At 52.3% G+C, this 17,016-nt stretch overlaps 7 protein-coding genes across 7 annotated transcripts; 4 read left to right on the top strand and 3 right to left on the bottom strand.

Moving 5' to 3' along the window:
* Positions 1-1,817: 1,817 nt before the first annotated feature.
* On the top strand, positions 1,818-3,752 carry J4E79_000706 (uncharacterized protein; the record flags this gene model as incomplete). The annotated part of the gene is made up of 4 exons (XM_049349622.1): positions 1,818-1,908; positions 1,958-2,160; positions 2,215-2,533; positions 2,584-3,752. 4 exons carry the CDS (start codon positions 1,818-1,820, stop codon positions 3,750-3,752), a joined length of 1,782 nt encoding a protein of 593 aa, XP_049216409.1.
* Positions 3,753-3,851: 99 nt separating this feature from the next.
* J4E79_000705 (uncharacterized protein) lies at positions 3,852-4,914 on the bottom strand (the record flags this gene model as incomplete). The annotated part of the gene is made up of 3 exons (XM_049349621.1): positions 3,852-4,338; positions 4,390-4,858; positions 4,911-4,914. The coding sequence occupies 3 exons, from the start codon at positions 4,912-4,914 to the stop codon at positions 3,852-3,854; spliced, it is 960 nt and encodes a 319-aa protein (XP_049216408.1).
* Positions 4,915-6,683: 1,769 nt separating this feature from the next.
* Positions 6,684-7,758, bottom strand: J4E79_000704 (uncharacterized protein; the record flags this gene model as incomplete). The annotated part of the gene is made up of 3 exons (XM_049349620.1): positions 6,684-7,012; positions 7,059-7,659; positions 7,717-7,758. 3 exons carry the CDS (start codon positions 7,756-7,758, stop codon positions 6,684-6,686), a joined length of 972 nt encoding a protein of 323 aa, XP_049216407.1.
* Positions 7,759-9,844: 2,086 nt separating this feature from the next.
* Positions 9,845-10,761, top strand: J4E79_000703 (uncharacterized protein; the record flags this gene model as incomplete). The annotated part of the gene is made up of 3 exons (XM_049349619.1): positions 9,845-10,127; positions 10,293-10,666; positions 10,750-10,761. The coding sequence occupies 3 exons, from the start codon at positions 9,845-9,847 to the stop codon at positions 10,759-10,761; spliced, it is 669 nt and encodes a 222-aa protein (XP_049216406.1).
* A 143-nt stretch (positions 10,762-10,904) lies between these two features.
* Positions 10,905-12,822, bottom strand: J4E79_000702 (uncharacterized protein; the record flags this gene model as incomplete). Its single annotated transcript, XM_049349618.1, has 4 exons — positions 10,905-10,941; positions 10,990-11,256; positions 11,304-12,092; positions 12,140-12,822. 4 exons carry the CDS (start codon positions 12,820-12,822, stop codon positions 10,905-10,907), a joined length of 1,776 nt encoding a protein of 591 aa, XP_049216405.1.
* Positions 12,823-13,496: 674 nt separating this feature from the next.
* J4E79_000701 (uncharacterized protein) lies at positions 13,497-14,459 on the top strand (the record flags this gene model as incomplete). Its single annotated transcript, XM_049349617.1, has 1 exon — positions 13,497-14,459. One exon carries the CDS (start codon positions 13,497-13,499, stop codon positions 14,457-14,459), a length of 963 nt encoding a protein of 320 aa, XP_049216404.1.
* A 554-nt stretch (positions 14,460-15,013) lies between these two features.
* On the top strand, positions 15,014-15,838 carry J4E79_000700 (uncharacterized protein; the record flags this gene model as incomplete). The annotated part of the gene is made up of 1 exon (XM_049349616.1): positions 15,014-15,838. The coding sequence occupies one exon, from the start codon at positions 15,014-15,016 to the stop codon at positions 15,836-15,838; it is 825 nt and encodes a 274-aa protein (XP_049216403.1).
* Between the last annotated feature and the right edge of the window lie 1,178 nt (positions 15,839-17,016).

Raw genomic sequence — 17,016 nt, 5'->3', positions numbered from 1 at the left:
TACGTAGTCGCTGACCAAATTCATCTCGCGCAGCCCCTATGCCTTAGTGAGCGGCCCCTCCCGTTGACATCAATCGCACACATTACAACCTTGGAATCTTGTAAAAGGTTCACGGAGGTCCCGGCAACGTCTCAACTTGTAACACTCATCTCAGCAGTGATCTCACTGTAGCAAGCTTTCGAGCTTGGACTGTTGGCTTTTGGCGATGGTTATAGCTTCCACGTCAACTGGCAAAGTCAGAGTCACCAAAAGCTATGGCGTCAACAGCGCATGCTCACACGACTGCATTGAATCAATAATGCATTGCACTGATGGGTTGATGTTCATGGGCTTTACACGCCATCGGAAATGAAGAGCTCTAATCTGCACACATCGGGAGCATCAAACTCGAAAACTCCAAGAAACCCAACGAGTACGGGAGCCACCGTCGTTCAGTACTCTGTCCTCCTGTACCTTGCACTCAAGCATATTCTACACGACGATCCGCGGCATCTTCAATACAGCGAGAAAGTCAAGCAAACTCGATACTTGGCTGCAAGCACCGGACGCAGTCAAACACCTTCCGCCAAATCAAGACAGGAGCGCGAAGCACAACCTCAGAACGGTACCAAAAGCGAAGACACTCCTGGCGCAGGATATGACCTTTCGAAAGGCAGGCAAGCGACGGCGCTCGACAAGCCCTCCTGCCGACCACATACACAGAGACGGCGCATTCCCCAAGCTGATCAGGCTTGCCTAATCGAGACTAAGCCCAGAGACCCGAGACTACATGTCTCCAAGATAGAAATGAGCGAGGCATGGGCTCGAATGCGCGCAGTTTCTAGGTCACCAGAGAGCTCTGTTGGCCCGCACTCAAGAAGGGACAAAGGGAAGCAGCGAGACAAGAATGTACGATGGGGCATGGTGCAGACCCACCAGTTCGAGTCGGATGATGAAGCACACAGCAGAGAGCTTTCTTCTCGAGAGAGTTTTGTAGAGGGGGCGTCAGAGAGATACATGCGGGCCAGACGCGACCATCGAGCGTCTGGCGCGACAGAAGGAGATCGCGGTCGCAGGAACCTACAGAGGGAAGAAGCGGATAGATTGAGCGATTCATACACCAACTAGTTCTATACCAAATTTAAGTTCATTTTTTTGTCCACACCACACTACATCTTTCAGACAAGGTGGCGGTCTGTGTGACAGCAATGTGGTAAATTAGTCATAGCAAACAATCCAAAAGTAATAGCCAACGCGACTCGCCAGGCTTGCACCTCACTACTTAGCTTTGAAAGTTAAAACAAATGAGTCGATCTGGTCGACTCGACAGTGGCGTGGCTGCTGTCCTAAAAGCGTTAGAGCTGCCGGCTAGCCCTTTCCCCACACTCAGTCGTACCATCCTTGTCAACCGCCACTCATCCCCGCCCTGCGTTACGCCCGTAATGCTCCCTCATGGGCTGAACGAGGCTTACAGAAGCATCAAGCTATACGGCCGTAATGGTCTCATGAATTCACACTCACCCCGGGCAGTGTGACGACTGCACGCATGGATCAGGCCGATGTTGTACTACCTCGGGACAGGACGCTCGGGTATGTAGTCACTGAGGGGGAGGGGACGCGAACTACTTCGGACCCGGTAGCTATCGACGCGATCATTCGCTGAATGGCAATGACGGTACTACACCATGCCATATGATCGTCGGCAAGAAGCCCCTGCGGCGGGTTCTTGGGGTCCACTCGTCCGTTCGCCCTTCTCAAGTGTTTCTACATCCAATCCGTTTCTGCCATTAAACACTCCCTTCTAGCACAGACTCTTGAAAGAAGTCACCTCCAGCAAGATGGGAGGATCGCAGCCATGGCCACAGGTTCCGGTCGGAAACAAAGACCACACTGATGCTGCAGTTGTTATTATCGGAGCGGGTATCTCTGGTAAGTACTTCAATGACCATCTAATTTCTGCCATGCTAACATCACCAAGGAATGTGTATGGCGATTGACCTCATCAAGCGAAACCAATGCCACAACTTTATCATCGTGGAGAAGAGCTCTAGTGTCGGCGGCACATGGCATGACAACAAATACCCCGGCTGCTGCTGCGACGTCTGGTCTATGCTATACAGTTATTCCTTCGAACAAAATCCAGATTGGACGAGAGAGTATCCGGGACAAGAGGAGATACTTGTACGTCTTTCTTTCATATCTACCTCACTTTACAAACACTAACGTTTGCTGCAGGATTATCTCCGCAACGTAGCCCGCAAGTACAACCTGTACAAATACATTCGTTTCAACACATCTGTCGAAGCCGCAACGTGGGACGACTCGAAGAACCGCTGGAAGGTCGACGTGAACGTGACTGGCGGAAAAGATGCAGAGTTCAACCCCGCTTACAGCATTGAGTGCGACTTCCTGGTCTCAGCTGTCGGTCAGCTCAACCAGCCACAATATCCCGATATCGAGGGCTTGGAGAACTTCAAGGGCAAGATCATGCATTCAGCGCGCTGGGACTGGAGCCACAGGCTTGAGGGCAGGAGTGTGGGCATCATCGGCAACGGTACGCGCAATAGTATCTGTTTGGAGGAACGAACACTGACAAAGATACAGGTGCCACGGCTGCTCAGATCATCCCAGAAATCCTACCGCAAACATCGTCCCTGCACATCTACCAACGATCCCCGAACTGGGTCATCCCGCGTCTCGACGGTCCCGTCAGCGCTCTCAAACGTGCCGTACTGCGCTACCTACCTCCAGTTCGCTGGCGCATACGCAGTTCTATGATGGATTTCCGGGAGTCCTTCCACGACGCCGTCACGGATAGCAAGAGCGAGTTCGCAGAAGTAATTCGAAGCAGTTGCATGGAAATGATGAAGACACAAATTCCCGACCAGGCTTCACTGTGGGAGAAACTCACACCAAACTACAGCCCAGGCTGCAAACGGGTCATCATATCCGACGACTACTACCCCGCCGTAGCCAATCCCAAGACAACGCTTGAAACAAACAAAATCCATCGCATCACAGAAACCGGTATCGAACTGGAAGACGGCATCCACCACGAGCACGACACCATCGTCCTCGCAACCGGCTTCCGCACAGTCGAATTCCTCCACCCCATCAAAGTCACCGGAGCCAATTCGCGCCCCTTGGCAGAAATATGGTCTTCCGGTGCTACAGCCCTCTACGGCACTACCATCCCCTCTCTCCCCAACTTCGGTCTTTTCTACGGTCCCAACACAAACCTAGGTCACAACTCCATCATCCTGATGATCGAAGCACAGTCCCGCTACCTCAACACCCTCGTTTCTGCCGTTCTTGATGCGCGAAACCGCGGTCAGAGGATGGGCATCATGCCCAAAGAAGACAGGACACATGAGTGGAATGAAGGTATTCAGCAGATTTTGAAGAACAGTAGTTTCGCCGACCCGAACTGCATGTCGTGGTATAAGAACAAAGAGGGGAGGATCACCAATAACTGGTCCGGGACGGTCGTCGAGTACCAGGAGCAGCTTGTTAAGATCGATTGGGAGGATTTTGAAACCACGGCTACTACTGTTGAGGAAGAGAAGGATGCGAGTGCGACTGCTGCTGGCGGTGTTAGTGCGAGTAAAGTCGTTTTCGGGACGGGGAAGCAGGAGACGAAGATTGGTAGGGTGCGCGAGGAGACGCTGGTAAGTAACACGACGTTGGTGCTTGGAACGTTGAGTGCGGTTGCTGCGGGTGCGGCGTGGGTCTATCGGGGTAAGCTGCCTAAGAGACTTGGGCTGCGAACTTGAAAACGCGATCTGAGACGTAGTTGCTATGTACAAGTAATATCAGAGTAACATGCGCGATATGCAATTGCATTCTTCATCCAACCTTAACTCGTCATCACCTCAAAACCCTTGTCTCTCCCTCCACTTCCCCTCCCACCCCTCAAACCAAGGGCTCTCATCTAGAGTCTGGGGTTTCCAGTCCTCACTCACCAACCCCTTCTCAACCTGTTCTCTATGCCACTCCTCCAACTTCGGCTTAACAACATGTTCAACATGCCACGTCCCTTTATACTCCATCAACTCCTTCTTCCCCTCGTTCAGAATCTTGAGCAACAACCCCGGCACACATTTCTCCTCTCTAAACTCCTCAATCGGGGTAAACAGCGCTTTGAAGTTGAACACGACAGCGCCTGACAGCGGCAGTCGGCGCAGCGTCTGCCAGTCTACGCGGAGGTGGATGCGCGATACGGCGAGTTCAGAGGCGGGAAGTTGTTGCTTGCGGACGGCCTCGTGGGGGTCGCCGGGGGGCATATAGAGGGGTGTGTCGATTTCTAGGCCCCAGGAGCCGCGTTGGATGGGTTTGTCGGTGGGCTTTTTGGCGAAGTATCTGTGGTGTTGGGGTTAGCATGAGATAGTGGGGAGTGTTGAGGGGACGTACCTGTCCATGGAGAACTGCATCTTCTCCTTGTAGTCTGGGATGGGTTTGTGGATGTCGGCGAGTTCGAGACCGATCTTCGAGCCTACGTTCCAACCTAGCGCACTGCATATGATGCCTGCGCGGAAGACGTATAGTCCTGTCTTGTCGTTGCGTAGCATGATGGCGAAATCTTCGGGGATGTTGTTCAGGAGAACGTGCAAGGGTGGAGTGGTGGTGAGATCGGTGTCTGTCTTTAGTATGCCATTGTGGAATGTCTTGTTGTCTGCTGATAAGTGGAAGTAATGTGGGTACCTGGCGCACACGAATTGCAGTACCATCTCCATGAGTTCTTTGCAGGCAAGCTCCGAGCCTGGTAGAGCCTGAAGGACTGCTTCGCCGTGCTTTGCGAATAGAGATTTCCGTTGCTTGATTCGCTCTTCGTATGTGTTCTCGAGTTCGATCCACCAGTCAGGTTGCAATTTGGTAATTGCTATTGATGATCAGTAGGTATGGGACGGGGTACAGCTATCAATACTACTCACACATCGTTTGATGGTAAGACCACCGAAACGGTCTATAAGGCCGGGGCAGTGCCTTTCTGATATCGAATTCTGGGTACGGGTTCGGTAGAGGTACGCCGCTGAGTGTAGCGTAATCTGGGAAATCACCGAGGGCTCTGATCTCCTTTACAGAAAAGCCACATGGGAGGTATGTAGAGTCATCGGCATCCAGATATGATGCTTCCATCGGTAAGACATACTTCTGCCAGTCTGGCGACAGTTCTTCAGCCTTTTCTGTCTTCGCGTCTCCAACCAAGGCGCATCGTCGTGAGGGTGGGAAAGTGCTGGCGTGATCAATCGGGGAAATGGACACTGTCCTCTTTTCTGGAGACAAAGACCTTGGAGGAGTCTTTGCCCCTGATACCCTTCGTCCGCCGCTACGAAGCCGTTGTAGGATGATGTTGCGCCTTCCCCGCTTGATCAGCAGGAAGACTGAACTGAGCAGAAAAGCTGCTCCCAACAGCAATGAAATGTTGGTAGCCATGATCGATGACCGTGAGATGATTGACAAGATAAAGATATACCCTGACCAGCGATTGATCTGGCGCTCTTCCTTCTTCTCAATGCAAGCAGTGTCGGTGGAGATGGATGACGATGAACGCTGAGTCAAAGACAACAGCGATAGCTTAGCTTCGGAAATATTGTGGTAGTTGACAAGAGCGAGGCTTCACCCGAGACATTCTACAATCGGAAATGAGGTCTGATTGTCTTATCGTTACGATGCGGGGCGGGATGACTGCTGCATAGATGTGCGAAGCGACCTGTAAGACTACCCTAAACAGGTAATGACCGCGCCACGATTGGACGCAAGCGAATAGCACGATGATGTCTCTCATTAGAAGTATGGGCTGTTACTCTTAGGTTGGGATGGCTGTACGCATATCACTACTATGAATGTGGTGGGGCCTATCACCGTAGATCGCCCGCTGTGTAACCCAACGACCCTAACCGTGTATAGTATTGGAACCCCAAGCATCTTGGCGTAGGGCGTAAAGGTAGACATGGCTCTCGTCCAGTGGTTTATCGTCCGCCTTGTTGCCAGTTCAAGCGTTGCGTGCGGCGCATCTCGGGGCGGCTCTAGAATTTCCCCGCTGTCGGTAATGCCGTCGCTATCGATACCCCGGACGCGCTGATACCGCTTGTGGTGAAGAAGTCCCATGGCTTGCCTTTCTCCCGGGTACGGCTGTCTTAGTGCTTTGATGGCGTGATGCCAGGATGCAATTCGATTCGATGGACTATCTTGGGGTTGACGTCGGATGAGTTCGGTGGGTAGTCATGCAATGCGCGTGACTTTTGTTTAGTCCATGGATTGGCTTTGACAAGAGCGGTCGAAGCCGAGGACCCTACTGTCATGATAATGTAGGATTGACACTATTCTTAGAGATCGTGATGTATTACGCCGCCATGCACTCGTAGAGCTCTGAGGTCTCCACGCAAACATCAAGAGTTGGTATCGAGGACATGACGTGGAAGGATCTAAGATGGCATACATCCCGGACGAATGAGCAGCCGCTGTAAAAGCCAGATACCCTGGCTGCTAGATCTTAGCGTGGGTGAAAGTGTCAATGGGTGTGGGAAGGTTGTAGGTAACGACTGGAAATTTGGTATTCTGCGCTAGGTGCACGAGCCATGGGCCCCACGAGATAACAATCCCAAGCGTTATCGCCCGGCCTCACGTTGCGACACAGGCCCATTGTTCCTCCACGACCAAGCGCTCCGTTAGGTGCTGTAATTATCGCTGGTGGATGCGCGAACTCACAAAATGATGCTGCAGTTCTCGCCCTTCAAGTACTCTTCCATGGACGTGTACTTCACGTCGATGCCCAGGTCCCACGGAAACACAACATTAGGAATGCCCCCTTCGAAGCCAAACTTGTCGAAATACTCGTACATGTCGGCAATTTCGGGACCGTATACGGGTCCCATCGCTTCTTCAATGGCCTCTCGAGGTATCTGCTTGAAGACGCATTTCACGTTGTTCACCTTCCCGAAGATGTCGCACCATTTACCAAGCGATATGAACGATCCAGCGCCGCTCAGAAGTGTTCCTGGTGGCAACTCAACGAGTGCCTTCGTGAAACGCCCTGGGGTTATCAGCAGGTGGCTATGTCGAAGACCAGTGAAACTGACCAGTGTCTGCAACCGGATCGACCATGGGTATCTTCCTGTCTCCACTCATGGGTAGACTAAGAACAAAGGAGCCGTCTTCCTGCTTCTCTGGTCTCCAGTTACTCGCATAGGAGCCCAAGTGCAGCAAGCTCGTCTTGGCGGAAAGCTCCGGGTATGTCTCTTTCAGGTAATTCTCAGTTTCAGCCTTTGCATCGAAGTGCAAGTTCCACTTGATGGTACCGTTGCTCCATTTCCTAGCTTCAGAAAGCGTGGACAACACGAGACGGTCCAGAGTGCCGGCATGAGCCGCTGCTGCATCGATGATAGCCTTGGCTTGAGCAACTTCTCGGTCATATGCCACTTCGTTTGCTGTACGTTTCTGTTCGGCTGCAAGCTTATGTGTCGCAGGGTCGTTCAGGTGACCCCAGAAGTCAGTGTTGCCGAAGATGACATTTGCACCCTTGAACCCATTATTTAGCGACTCTAAGTCATCGAGGTTGCCTGCTACGACTTCAACGCCTTTAGATGACAACTCCGTGGCGGACGCTTTGGAAGTGTCGCGAGTGATGCCACGAACTTTCCACTCGGGCTCGTTCAGGAACGTGCGAGCAACTGACCCGCCCTATGCTTAGTTAGTGGCATGTTCATCTGAAGTGTTTGTCCATATATTGGCGCATACCTGATTTCCGGTCACCCCAATAACGGCAATTAACTTAGTCATGACTCTATGAAGCTGTTCCTGGGTCTATACTAATCAGAAGTAACTTCCATTGGAAAGATATAGATCCAGAGCTTTATAGCCTCTCGGGCCGCCATATGAAGCGTGAGATTCGCAGTCCTTGACCGGAAGATGACGAACGAGTCGCTCCTGTTCCAGGCGTCCATTCGGGTTACAGACAATAGGCTATCAGATCGGTACAACAGCTCTGCTAAAATCTTACACACGCTGCGAACCAAGAGTAGTAAGCCAATCGCATTTTCAAGCATTAAGGAGAAGCGTTGGTTATTGGTCCTGGCTTACGACGTCATTGTACATTTGGGCTGTATGTTGCCGCCGGGCGTACGAAACCCCGCACTCCTTCAAGGCCTCCATCAGCAAATCTGCAGAGGTAGGTAAAGAGAGGGACGGAAAAAATAATTACTCCTATAGGAAGTCAGTCACTGGCCCCAGGGCGTGGACCTCGGGAGGTGCATGGCCCACGCTAAGACCTGTTAGGACAGTCTCGGCATCCTTCAAGTATGTAGTCGAATGCAGGGTTTCCTCTCACTTTCGAAAGATATAGCAGTGAAAAGACCATTTCGCTTGCTAACTTGTACTCGAATAATGTCCTACAGCCACCCGAGCTGAACAGCTCATATACGCCACTCCTTGCGACAGAGCGGGCACAGCATTTCCTGTTCCATGTGAAGCATGAGCTCCAGTAAGCAAGACTTACCGTACACGTGGCCAAATGGACACGGAGCGTGTACCGGACTGTCTCTTTTCCCATCCTCATCCTCCTCATCAAAGTTGCACCAACAGTGAGGGCATCGCATATCCTCTTTTGCAATTGAATCGACGTCAATCACCGGAAGCGAGCCGACGAAGTCGCGTTTGGACTGCGCAAGCATCGGTCGTACGTGCGCAAACCATATCGGCTCGGATAATACCGGTATGCGTATGAAGACATGACATAGTGGGTGCTTCGCCGGGTCATCCACATGATTCCAGATGAGACCAAGGCAGTCCATCATATACTGAACGATCCAGCGATTGCGAAAGGCGATTTGTAACTCGGGTAGCCTAAGAGAAGTATCCATCTCCATGCAAACCATAAATGGAGAGGTAGAGGAGTAGTCAAGTAGCATGGGCGTGCCCGCTACGTACTGATAGGGTGTTATACCCGCATTGTGCATCTCATCCAGCATTTCCGCTAGTTTGTGCATACCCACACACCAGGCTTGCGGCAGCGCGAACCGATCAGGAATTGGTCTGCCGACGGTAGGATGTGCGCTAGGGATAACTGAACGGAGCTCTATGTCCGCTTCATTCAACGTCTCCAGGAACGACCAATGCGAGAAACTCAAGCCTTTGTAATTGAGGTTGGGTTCTTCGTCTTCGATGGGGGCGACGCGGGTGATGAAGCTGTCTTTTAACATCAATTCTGGAAGGTTGGCTTGACACCATCCTAGTGGACTGATGCCGACCCCGATCATCTCATCGTACATGTCTTCGGCTGTAGTACCAACCCAGGGTGGATGGTAGACAGCATCCTCTAAAAATGGCCGTCCGGTATTGTGGAACATACAATTGGTACGCACGCCTTGGAGGTAGGCGAATACGAATTCGTCAACAGTAAAAGACAAGACGGGACCTTCCACACCAACGAGAGGGTCGGGCTTGCTAGAGGAAGTGATAGTAGGAACTACCGACTCTTGGTGCGTAGTGAACGTGTTTCCCATGATTCGTTTCAACTTGGTTGTGAACTGATTGCCGCGCGCATTTCTGGTAGGAATAATCGCTCAGGAAAGCAATTACTTTGACACTGTTCAAGGTCAAGTAGGCCGCAGGCCAAGAGCGCATTCACCGGTGAAGATCACCGTGAGGGCTTCGCCCTTCAGCCACACCGTGCTCCAATTCACCTCCTTCACTTCTGCTTTCCTCTGCAGGCTCTATATATGCCTTCAGAAACACCTCAACAAAGCGTTCACCGAATCTCACACCCAACTGAAATTTCAGAATGTCATCAACCTCACCACAATCATCTTTTTCCGCTAATGAGTCTGGTGCCGTTGTCTCGAGCACACAAGACGACCTCACCGGAGACATGCCTCCGACTACGACAGATGCTAGCTCAGCGCCAACGACATCCAACGGAGAAGAAGAGCCATCCCTAGAATCGCTAGAGAGCGAGCTCGACCAGAGCATGACACTCGTCCCATACGGCTCACCAGAGTCCACGTCAAACGGAGCTCATCCAGATGGACAAGGGCACGTCTTACCCGGCCTAGGCGGCGTGATAAACGAACCCCTTGCAGCGTTGTTCGGAAATGCACCATTCTTCGTCTACGGCTTCGCGAACGCCACGAGCGCAAATCTCCCGACTCTAGGTAATCTAAATACGCACCAAGCTCTCGTTGTCCCCGCGACGACGTCTTCCCACCCTTTACCGACATTACCGACATTAACGAGTTCTTTTGCGCAAGTTCACCATCATCACCACCATCACCATCACCATCAACATCAACATCTACATCACTATCTACATCAACCAGTTCAACTTGCCTTATCCGACTTATTCGCCGACCACATGACCGAGGAGCAATGGGAACAAGAACAGATCCAAGACGCTTTGCACTGGGAAATGGCAAACTCTGAAGCAATGTTTGGACCTATTCGCCATCAAACTCGAACAACACGCGTGGAAGTCGCCACCGCTTTCGTCGAGACGCTGGAGGAAGTCGATATTGCCAGTATCGAACCTGAAGACATGAAATGTCCGCTTTGCTGGCTTCCTTTCGGCAGCACCACGGACGAGGAGGGTCCAACGATTGCCACCTTCCTCGACGAGGAAGAGCGAGAAATCACGGAGCGCTTACATGCGAGCTACAGTCTGCCCTTCTGTGAGAACAGGCCGGACAACGACCCTGTCAGAACTCCTTGTGGGCATGTCTTTGGAAGGCAGTGTCTGATCGATAGCTTGGAGACGAACATGATCTGTCCCATGTGCAGGTGTCGGGTTGATGGGAACGAGGGCGTGACCGGCCCCTACCATTCCAGCGTCGGCAACATACTTCCTGGGAATGCATTATGGTCGTATATGAATGGTGCAAATTCTTTTTCATAGTAGATTTATATATAAGCTCGAGATAGGTGATGCCATATTTCTAATGCGGCCGGCGCAGTGGATGTGCTTCGGTATTGCTACAGAATCGTCAGCGGCATGGTCAACATCACAAGGGCCATACTTACAATACATATTCGTCCAAGCTGACAAGGCTTGGCTCACTGAAGATCAAATAGAAATACTTTAGAGTTTCCGCCATCCAAAAGCTTTCACATTCATCCAACTTGAGTGTCTCTTGCCCTTGTGGTATTGTGACGTCGGCGATGGCAGAATGAGCGAACTCTGCATGAGTGGCGTTGTTGATGGACTCGAACATGCGCCAGGCAGTGTCTTGGAGGGTGGTGTCGCCGGTGATACGATAGAGGACGAAGACTGACTCGATGGCTTCCGGGCTGTGACTGATGTTAGCTACGCATGCTAAAGTGATGCGTATACTTACCGTAACAAAAATCGCGGGTCCCCAATCTTGGAGAAACCAGGCTGCAGTCCCACTTCCTTGATGACGTCTTGAACGTCATAATGCTCCGCGTGGATGTTGTTGGAGTAAGAGTACCTGACAGAGGCATGCCATTTCTCCACATCCCACGCGCAATCTTCTTCTCCAAAGCACGGCATCATCCGGAAGGTTTCCGGCATGATACCCGTAGGCATAGTATCATAAGCCCAGGTGCACCCGTCCACTAACTTGCGAGCGACGTCTAGCTCATCTGTGCGATTGAAGATCTTTGCGCCCAAAGCTACCATGCCTCCCGTAAAGCAAGCGAGGTGCTGGCCGTTGGGTTCGAGCTTGACAGTGCCTGAGGTGCTGATTCGCGCATCACCAGAGACGAGGATGTCTTCACCCTGGGGGACCCTGGGCCGGAAGAACAAATGCTCTTTCGCTGGCTCGATGGCACGCTCGTATAGCTTGCGGTATTGGTCTGTCAGACCCCCGAGAAGCAAGTGCTGCTTCGGCAAGTATTCGTACAGCGAATCAGTCATTCCACCCATTGTGAATGATCCGTCGACGTTGTATTCCTCCCGACCTGGGCTGACCAGTATTGGGAATAGGCCAGGTATCTTCGTCCGGTTCTGGTGCTTTTCGAGCACGTCGGTGATCCTCGCTATCGCGTCGTAGTACTTCGCATCGCCGGTAAGCTGCGACAGGCGAGTGAATTCGAGTGATAGCGATCCTATCTCAGCGCTGAGAGCTTGCGTGTCAGCCTCTTGGTGGCCGTTTAGAGCAGCACTGATCTTTGTTAGTCTGTGTGGGTCGGTGGCATAGCGCAGTCATACTTTTCCCAGTCCCATCGGGTGATGGGCATCCTGTTCGGCGTGTCAAAGGCGGCGTAAAGCATATCCCCCAACTCAGTCGCCTTGTGTAGTAGTGCATGGTGCTTCGCCTTGCTTAGATCGTATGCGCTTAGAAGACCCCCCAGGTAGCGGATCGTAGTCTCGAAGACGTTCAGACGCGCGACACCTGCAGTGGTGAAGTCAATCTTCTTGATGGCATGTACGGCCTCCTCAAATTCTTCTTCTAACCCTAGAATGATCAAAGTATCCAGGGTGTCAACTAGAGTTGCTCCCCGCTGCCCGAAGCCGTTCTTGAAGCCTCCTGTTACCGGAGTGACTTCATCCTGTAGCCACGCGTGGGTCTTATATCCTCCCCAGCTGTGTAAAAATGCCTTCTTTACAGCAGCTTGTCTATGCAATCTCTCCGCCTTGGTGTGTTCCGTCTCAATGCCAAATTCATGTTGGATTCTCGGGATGGCGGCCGGGGCGCCAGTGGGGAGAGGAGCTAGCGATGATACCGGGTTTCGCACCGGTATGCTCTTCCATTGTACGGCGTGATCGATTCGGGTCGACGAGGTGAACGTCGGCAGAGGGAGTCCGTTTCGGGCGCTGAGTTGGCGAAAGGCAAGGATGACAAAGGTAGCGAACACAAATAGCACAGCAATGCGTCGGATAATGGGGCTCATAATGTCTATTGAGGGTATCTCAAACTAAAATGGAAGAAACGCGACTGCTGCGCCGCGGAACACAGGGCCAGCATCCGAGGATGCAAAAGAGCAATTGAATAGGACAAGAATGTATCGAAAATACAAGAAACAAAAAAGACAGACGATATGCAATAGACACAGCGAATGCGACCAGGTGGGATGAAAGAAGGAGCCCCGTGGTGATGCACATGCTAAAGATAGGCTTAAGTGCCGATCCTCCGACCCTGAGCTAGCGGCTCCGCGGGCGTCGTCATCGTCAACCCATCACCACCACCGCTATCAACCTCGCGATGTCAAGGGCATATCTCAGAGAGCAGCGACTGACTGTTCAACTGCTAGCGCGACTGCCGCGGACGGATTCTTTGTCTCACGTGCAGTAGGCAGCAGTCATTAATGCTTACTCAGGAGACCACGCGCGATGTGAGACTGCGAGACAGCCAGCCATCTTCATCGGTGCATCATACAGCGGCGCTCCGCTCACCGTGTGTAATATGAAATCTGTATATCGCCATTTCAGCAAGCTTCCGGGAAGTTTACGTCGTTGAAAGCTATATGGGCCACGAGCTTCGCACCTTCCACGTCCATCATCTCATCACTGCGAACTTACCCATGAACCCCAAGAGCAACAGACTTTATACAACGAATTTGGCACAATGTTTACACTCTTCGGAGATTGCGCTCCTTCATCGCTCCCAGATCCGGCCAAACTGCAACTCCGACCCAACGAGTGCCAAGTGCTCAGCCTCTCTGACGGGCGCACTCTTGGCTTCGCAACCTATGGATCTACGAACTCGTCGCACCCTGTCATCTTCCTTTTTCACGGCCTACCAGGCTGTCGTTTGGTCGGAAGAAGCTGGGACAAGCTCTGCAGGGATATCGGCGCGCGTCTCATCGCCATCGATCGTCCAGGCTGTGGAGCTTCGACGCTCGCAGATCGTGGTCTCGTTGACTGGCCCACGGATGTGGTGAGCCTTGCAGACCATCTCAACATTGAGCGCTTCAGCGTACTGGGTGCTAGCGGAGGCGGACCATACGCGTTGGCCTGCGCACGCTTCATTCCCCAAAAACGACTTCGGGCGGCGACTGTAGTGTGCGGTATTGGACCCATCGAGGCACTTCTAGACACTGTGCCCTATCTATCATGGCGGCTCATGGGTATAACTCCATGGCTGCTACGACAAGGGGCCCTCCGTGTCTTCCTACCTCACATCCTCATTCGTCCCTACCTCATTAGGGACCCTTCCCGCCTCAAGCGTGTCCTCGAAGACCAAGCCAAGACTCCAGAAGAGAAAGAGCAATTTCGCGACAACAGCGGAGAGACCGATCTTGACGACGTTGTCGCATCATTACTTGAGGCCTTCAAGCAAGGCGCTGGCGGATGCATGCAGGATGGTGCTGCGCTTACGAGAGAATGGGGCTTTGATCTGAAGGACGTAGACAGCGAACGGGTCTTGCTAGTACATGGTGATCAAGATGCGCAGGCGCCGTTGAAGGTTGCGCAGTGGATCGATGAGAGATTGGGGCGCGGAAGACTGCGGACGCTCGAGGGCAAGACACATTTTACGATCTGGAAGGAGCATTCGGAGGAGATATTCCGACAAAGCGCTGAGGCGTAAGTATATCGGTGGATGAATGAGTGTTCGCAAGTTCCGCTGCAAGCGCTCTTCTCCAAGGCTTGGTACAGCTGGGCGTAATGCGCAGCCGGCTCATCTTCAAATTTCGCCCATGTCCGATTTCGTCACTCGGAGATGCGGGCTTCCAGTCGGCTTTGTCAGGACAGTATTCAACATCTCCTCCACCGTTAACATAGCCATGTAAGTCTTCCCTCAACTAGAGCGATGTCAAGAATATATAAACACTCAAGCATCTCACCTCTTAGCTGCAACATACTGCATTACCTACTTACCACAACAACCATCCAAAACCCTACACAACGACCATGTATCTATCCATCTTCAGCCCTATGTTATTAGCAATAGCCTGGCTTGTTACTTTTGCATCATCCATGCCTTCCAAGGGTCTCTCGCTCGTATGGGAATCACTCGCCCCTACCCCTCTTTTCTCTCGTCAGGAACACTCCACAGTGTTCCTCCCACCATCTACTATCGCAATTCTTGGCGGTATTATCCCATCCAATACATCCTTCCCACCCATAGACACTACTCCTCTGATGCAATTCTACTCAATCACGAACAACACCTGGACCACGAAAGCGAGCATGCCACGAGGTCTCAACCACGCCAACGCAGCCGTTGTGAACGGGAAGATATACGTTCTAGGTGGCCTGGCAGAGACGGACAACGAGACAACAAGGGTATGGGGCGCAGTACCAGACTCATGGATGTACGACCCTCTCACAGATGCCTGGGAATCGATTCCAGGCCTACCCACTGGCGAAGAAAGAGGTAGTGCGGCCGTAAGCACTTACCAGTCCAAGATCTATCTCGCGGCCGGCATGTCGGAGCTTGAGCTCGTCGAACATGGCCGCCAGCGCAGTGTCTCTGTTGTTTCCATCTTCGATACAAAGACCAGGATATGGCTTGCCGTCCCAGAAGCTGCCAAATATATACCGGCACCCAGAGACCACGCTGGAGCTGCAGTTGTGGGCTCAAAGATGTACGTCCTCGGTGGACGGGACAGCGGACAGGAAAATGTTCGCGACACGGTCTTCATCCTCGATCTTTGTGATCTGGAAGCTGGTTGGAAGACTAGCTCGGCGCGCATGCCTACGGCTAGGGGTGGTGTCGCGGCTGGTGTTATCGGGAAGGACATCTACGTCTTCGGCGGTGAGGGCAATACGCTATCGGAGACCGGAGTCTTTGATCAGGTCGAGGTTTATGATACCGTGCGGGATCGATGGGCGAGGGCTGGAAAGATGAAGCTTCCTAGGCATGGCACGTATGCTGTCGGCGTGGAAGGGAAGGTGTACATACCTGGAGGCGGTGTAAGTCAAAGCGGCGCGCCAGTGTCTGCCTTCGACGTCTTCATTTCTTAGGGTGTATTCATGGCGCGATCTGGGGTCGACCTGGAACGAGGCGGTCAGAGTTGTGGTAAGATTTCTCGAGTCAACGTCAGCATCATTTCATTCGTTTGCAAGAGTTAGATTGGATATATGTAATCAGTCATTCGTTCGTAGCAATATTTTCCGCAACAAATCTGTCATACCGCAATGATGAGAAAAGAATGCTACATTGGTTGCCCTTGCTGTCCCCTCACCCGTGCTTGCAAGCCTCATTCTGCCGAGCCCTTTCGGCGCTCCAGGTATAGTGTTGAGATGACAGTCTCGGTCTTCGGTGTTGAACTTGTAATAGTAATCAGATAGCAACAAAGCCAAGGGTTGATGGAGGTAAGTAAGAGCTATGCCCTTAGTATCCCCGTCTGACATCCATAGACTCCCACTAGTTCTGTTTCGGCGGTGAGCGGTGAGATCTTCCAGATTCGGTAGATCTATGTCGGCCCGCATGACCATAGAGAATCAACAAACGGATGCTGTACACTCGCCATTGCGATAGAGTTCGATGGACGCCTTTGGCTTTGCGATGGATGCATGCGCGACGAAGATCTTTGCGGAGGGTGGTAGCCTGAAGAAGCAGGAGACAGATGGCCATAACGAGCTAGCGGCAGCTGATGTGGCGCTAGGAGAGAAGCCTCGGAACATTTCACCACCACGAACATGATGCCCTTACCACTTGCAACTCCCACAACATCCGCAGGTCGTTCCATTCAGCTCCCGACATCTTGTCGAACCTTTTGAGGCTGTTGGAGCGAGGAGATCAGTTCTGGAACTGCTCGATATTATAGCGCGCCACAAATCCAGCCCTTGGACCCGGCATGTTTCACTCTGCCCGCGCCGTAACGTGCGGATAGCCACACGTGTGGGCGCATCAGGTATGGATGTGGCGCGTGTCAACACCTAACTAATTTCGACCCGGTCGCTATCCGACAAAGTGCAGGCCCCTCCCTTGAGCCTCTACACGTGGAGCGCTTTCTCGTACGATCCACCACTCAGGCATCGCGGCAGACCTGCAAAATGTGAAACACCATCTGCACCCCTCACATTAGATTGCCTGGACATGCAGGCCTAGACACTTTTTGACCAATTCTCCGTACCGGCTTCTTCATGCACATACCGAGAATGTCGTTTCCACCATTCAGAATGCAGGTCAGCGCCGG

The sequence above is a fragment of the Alternaria viburni genome, assembly GCF_023758015.1.
Source record: "Alternaria viburni strain BMP 2772 chromosome Unknown scaffold_1, whole genome shotgun sequence".
Classification (NCBI taxonomy): Eukaryota; Fungi; Ascomycota; class Dothideomycetes; order Pleosporales; family Pleosporaceae; genus Alternaria; species Alternaria viburni.
Note: the sequence above shows the minus strand (reverse complement) of the source record. Positions and strands in the feature narration are given on the sequence as shown.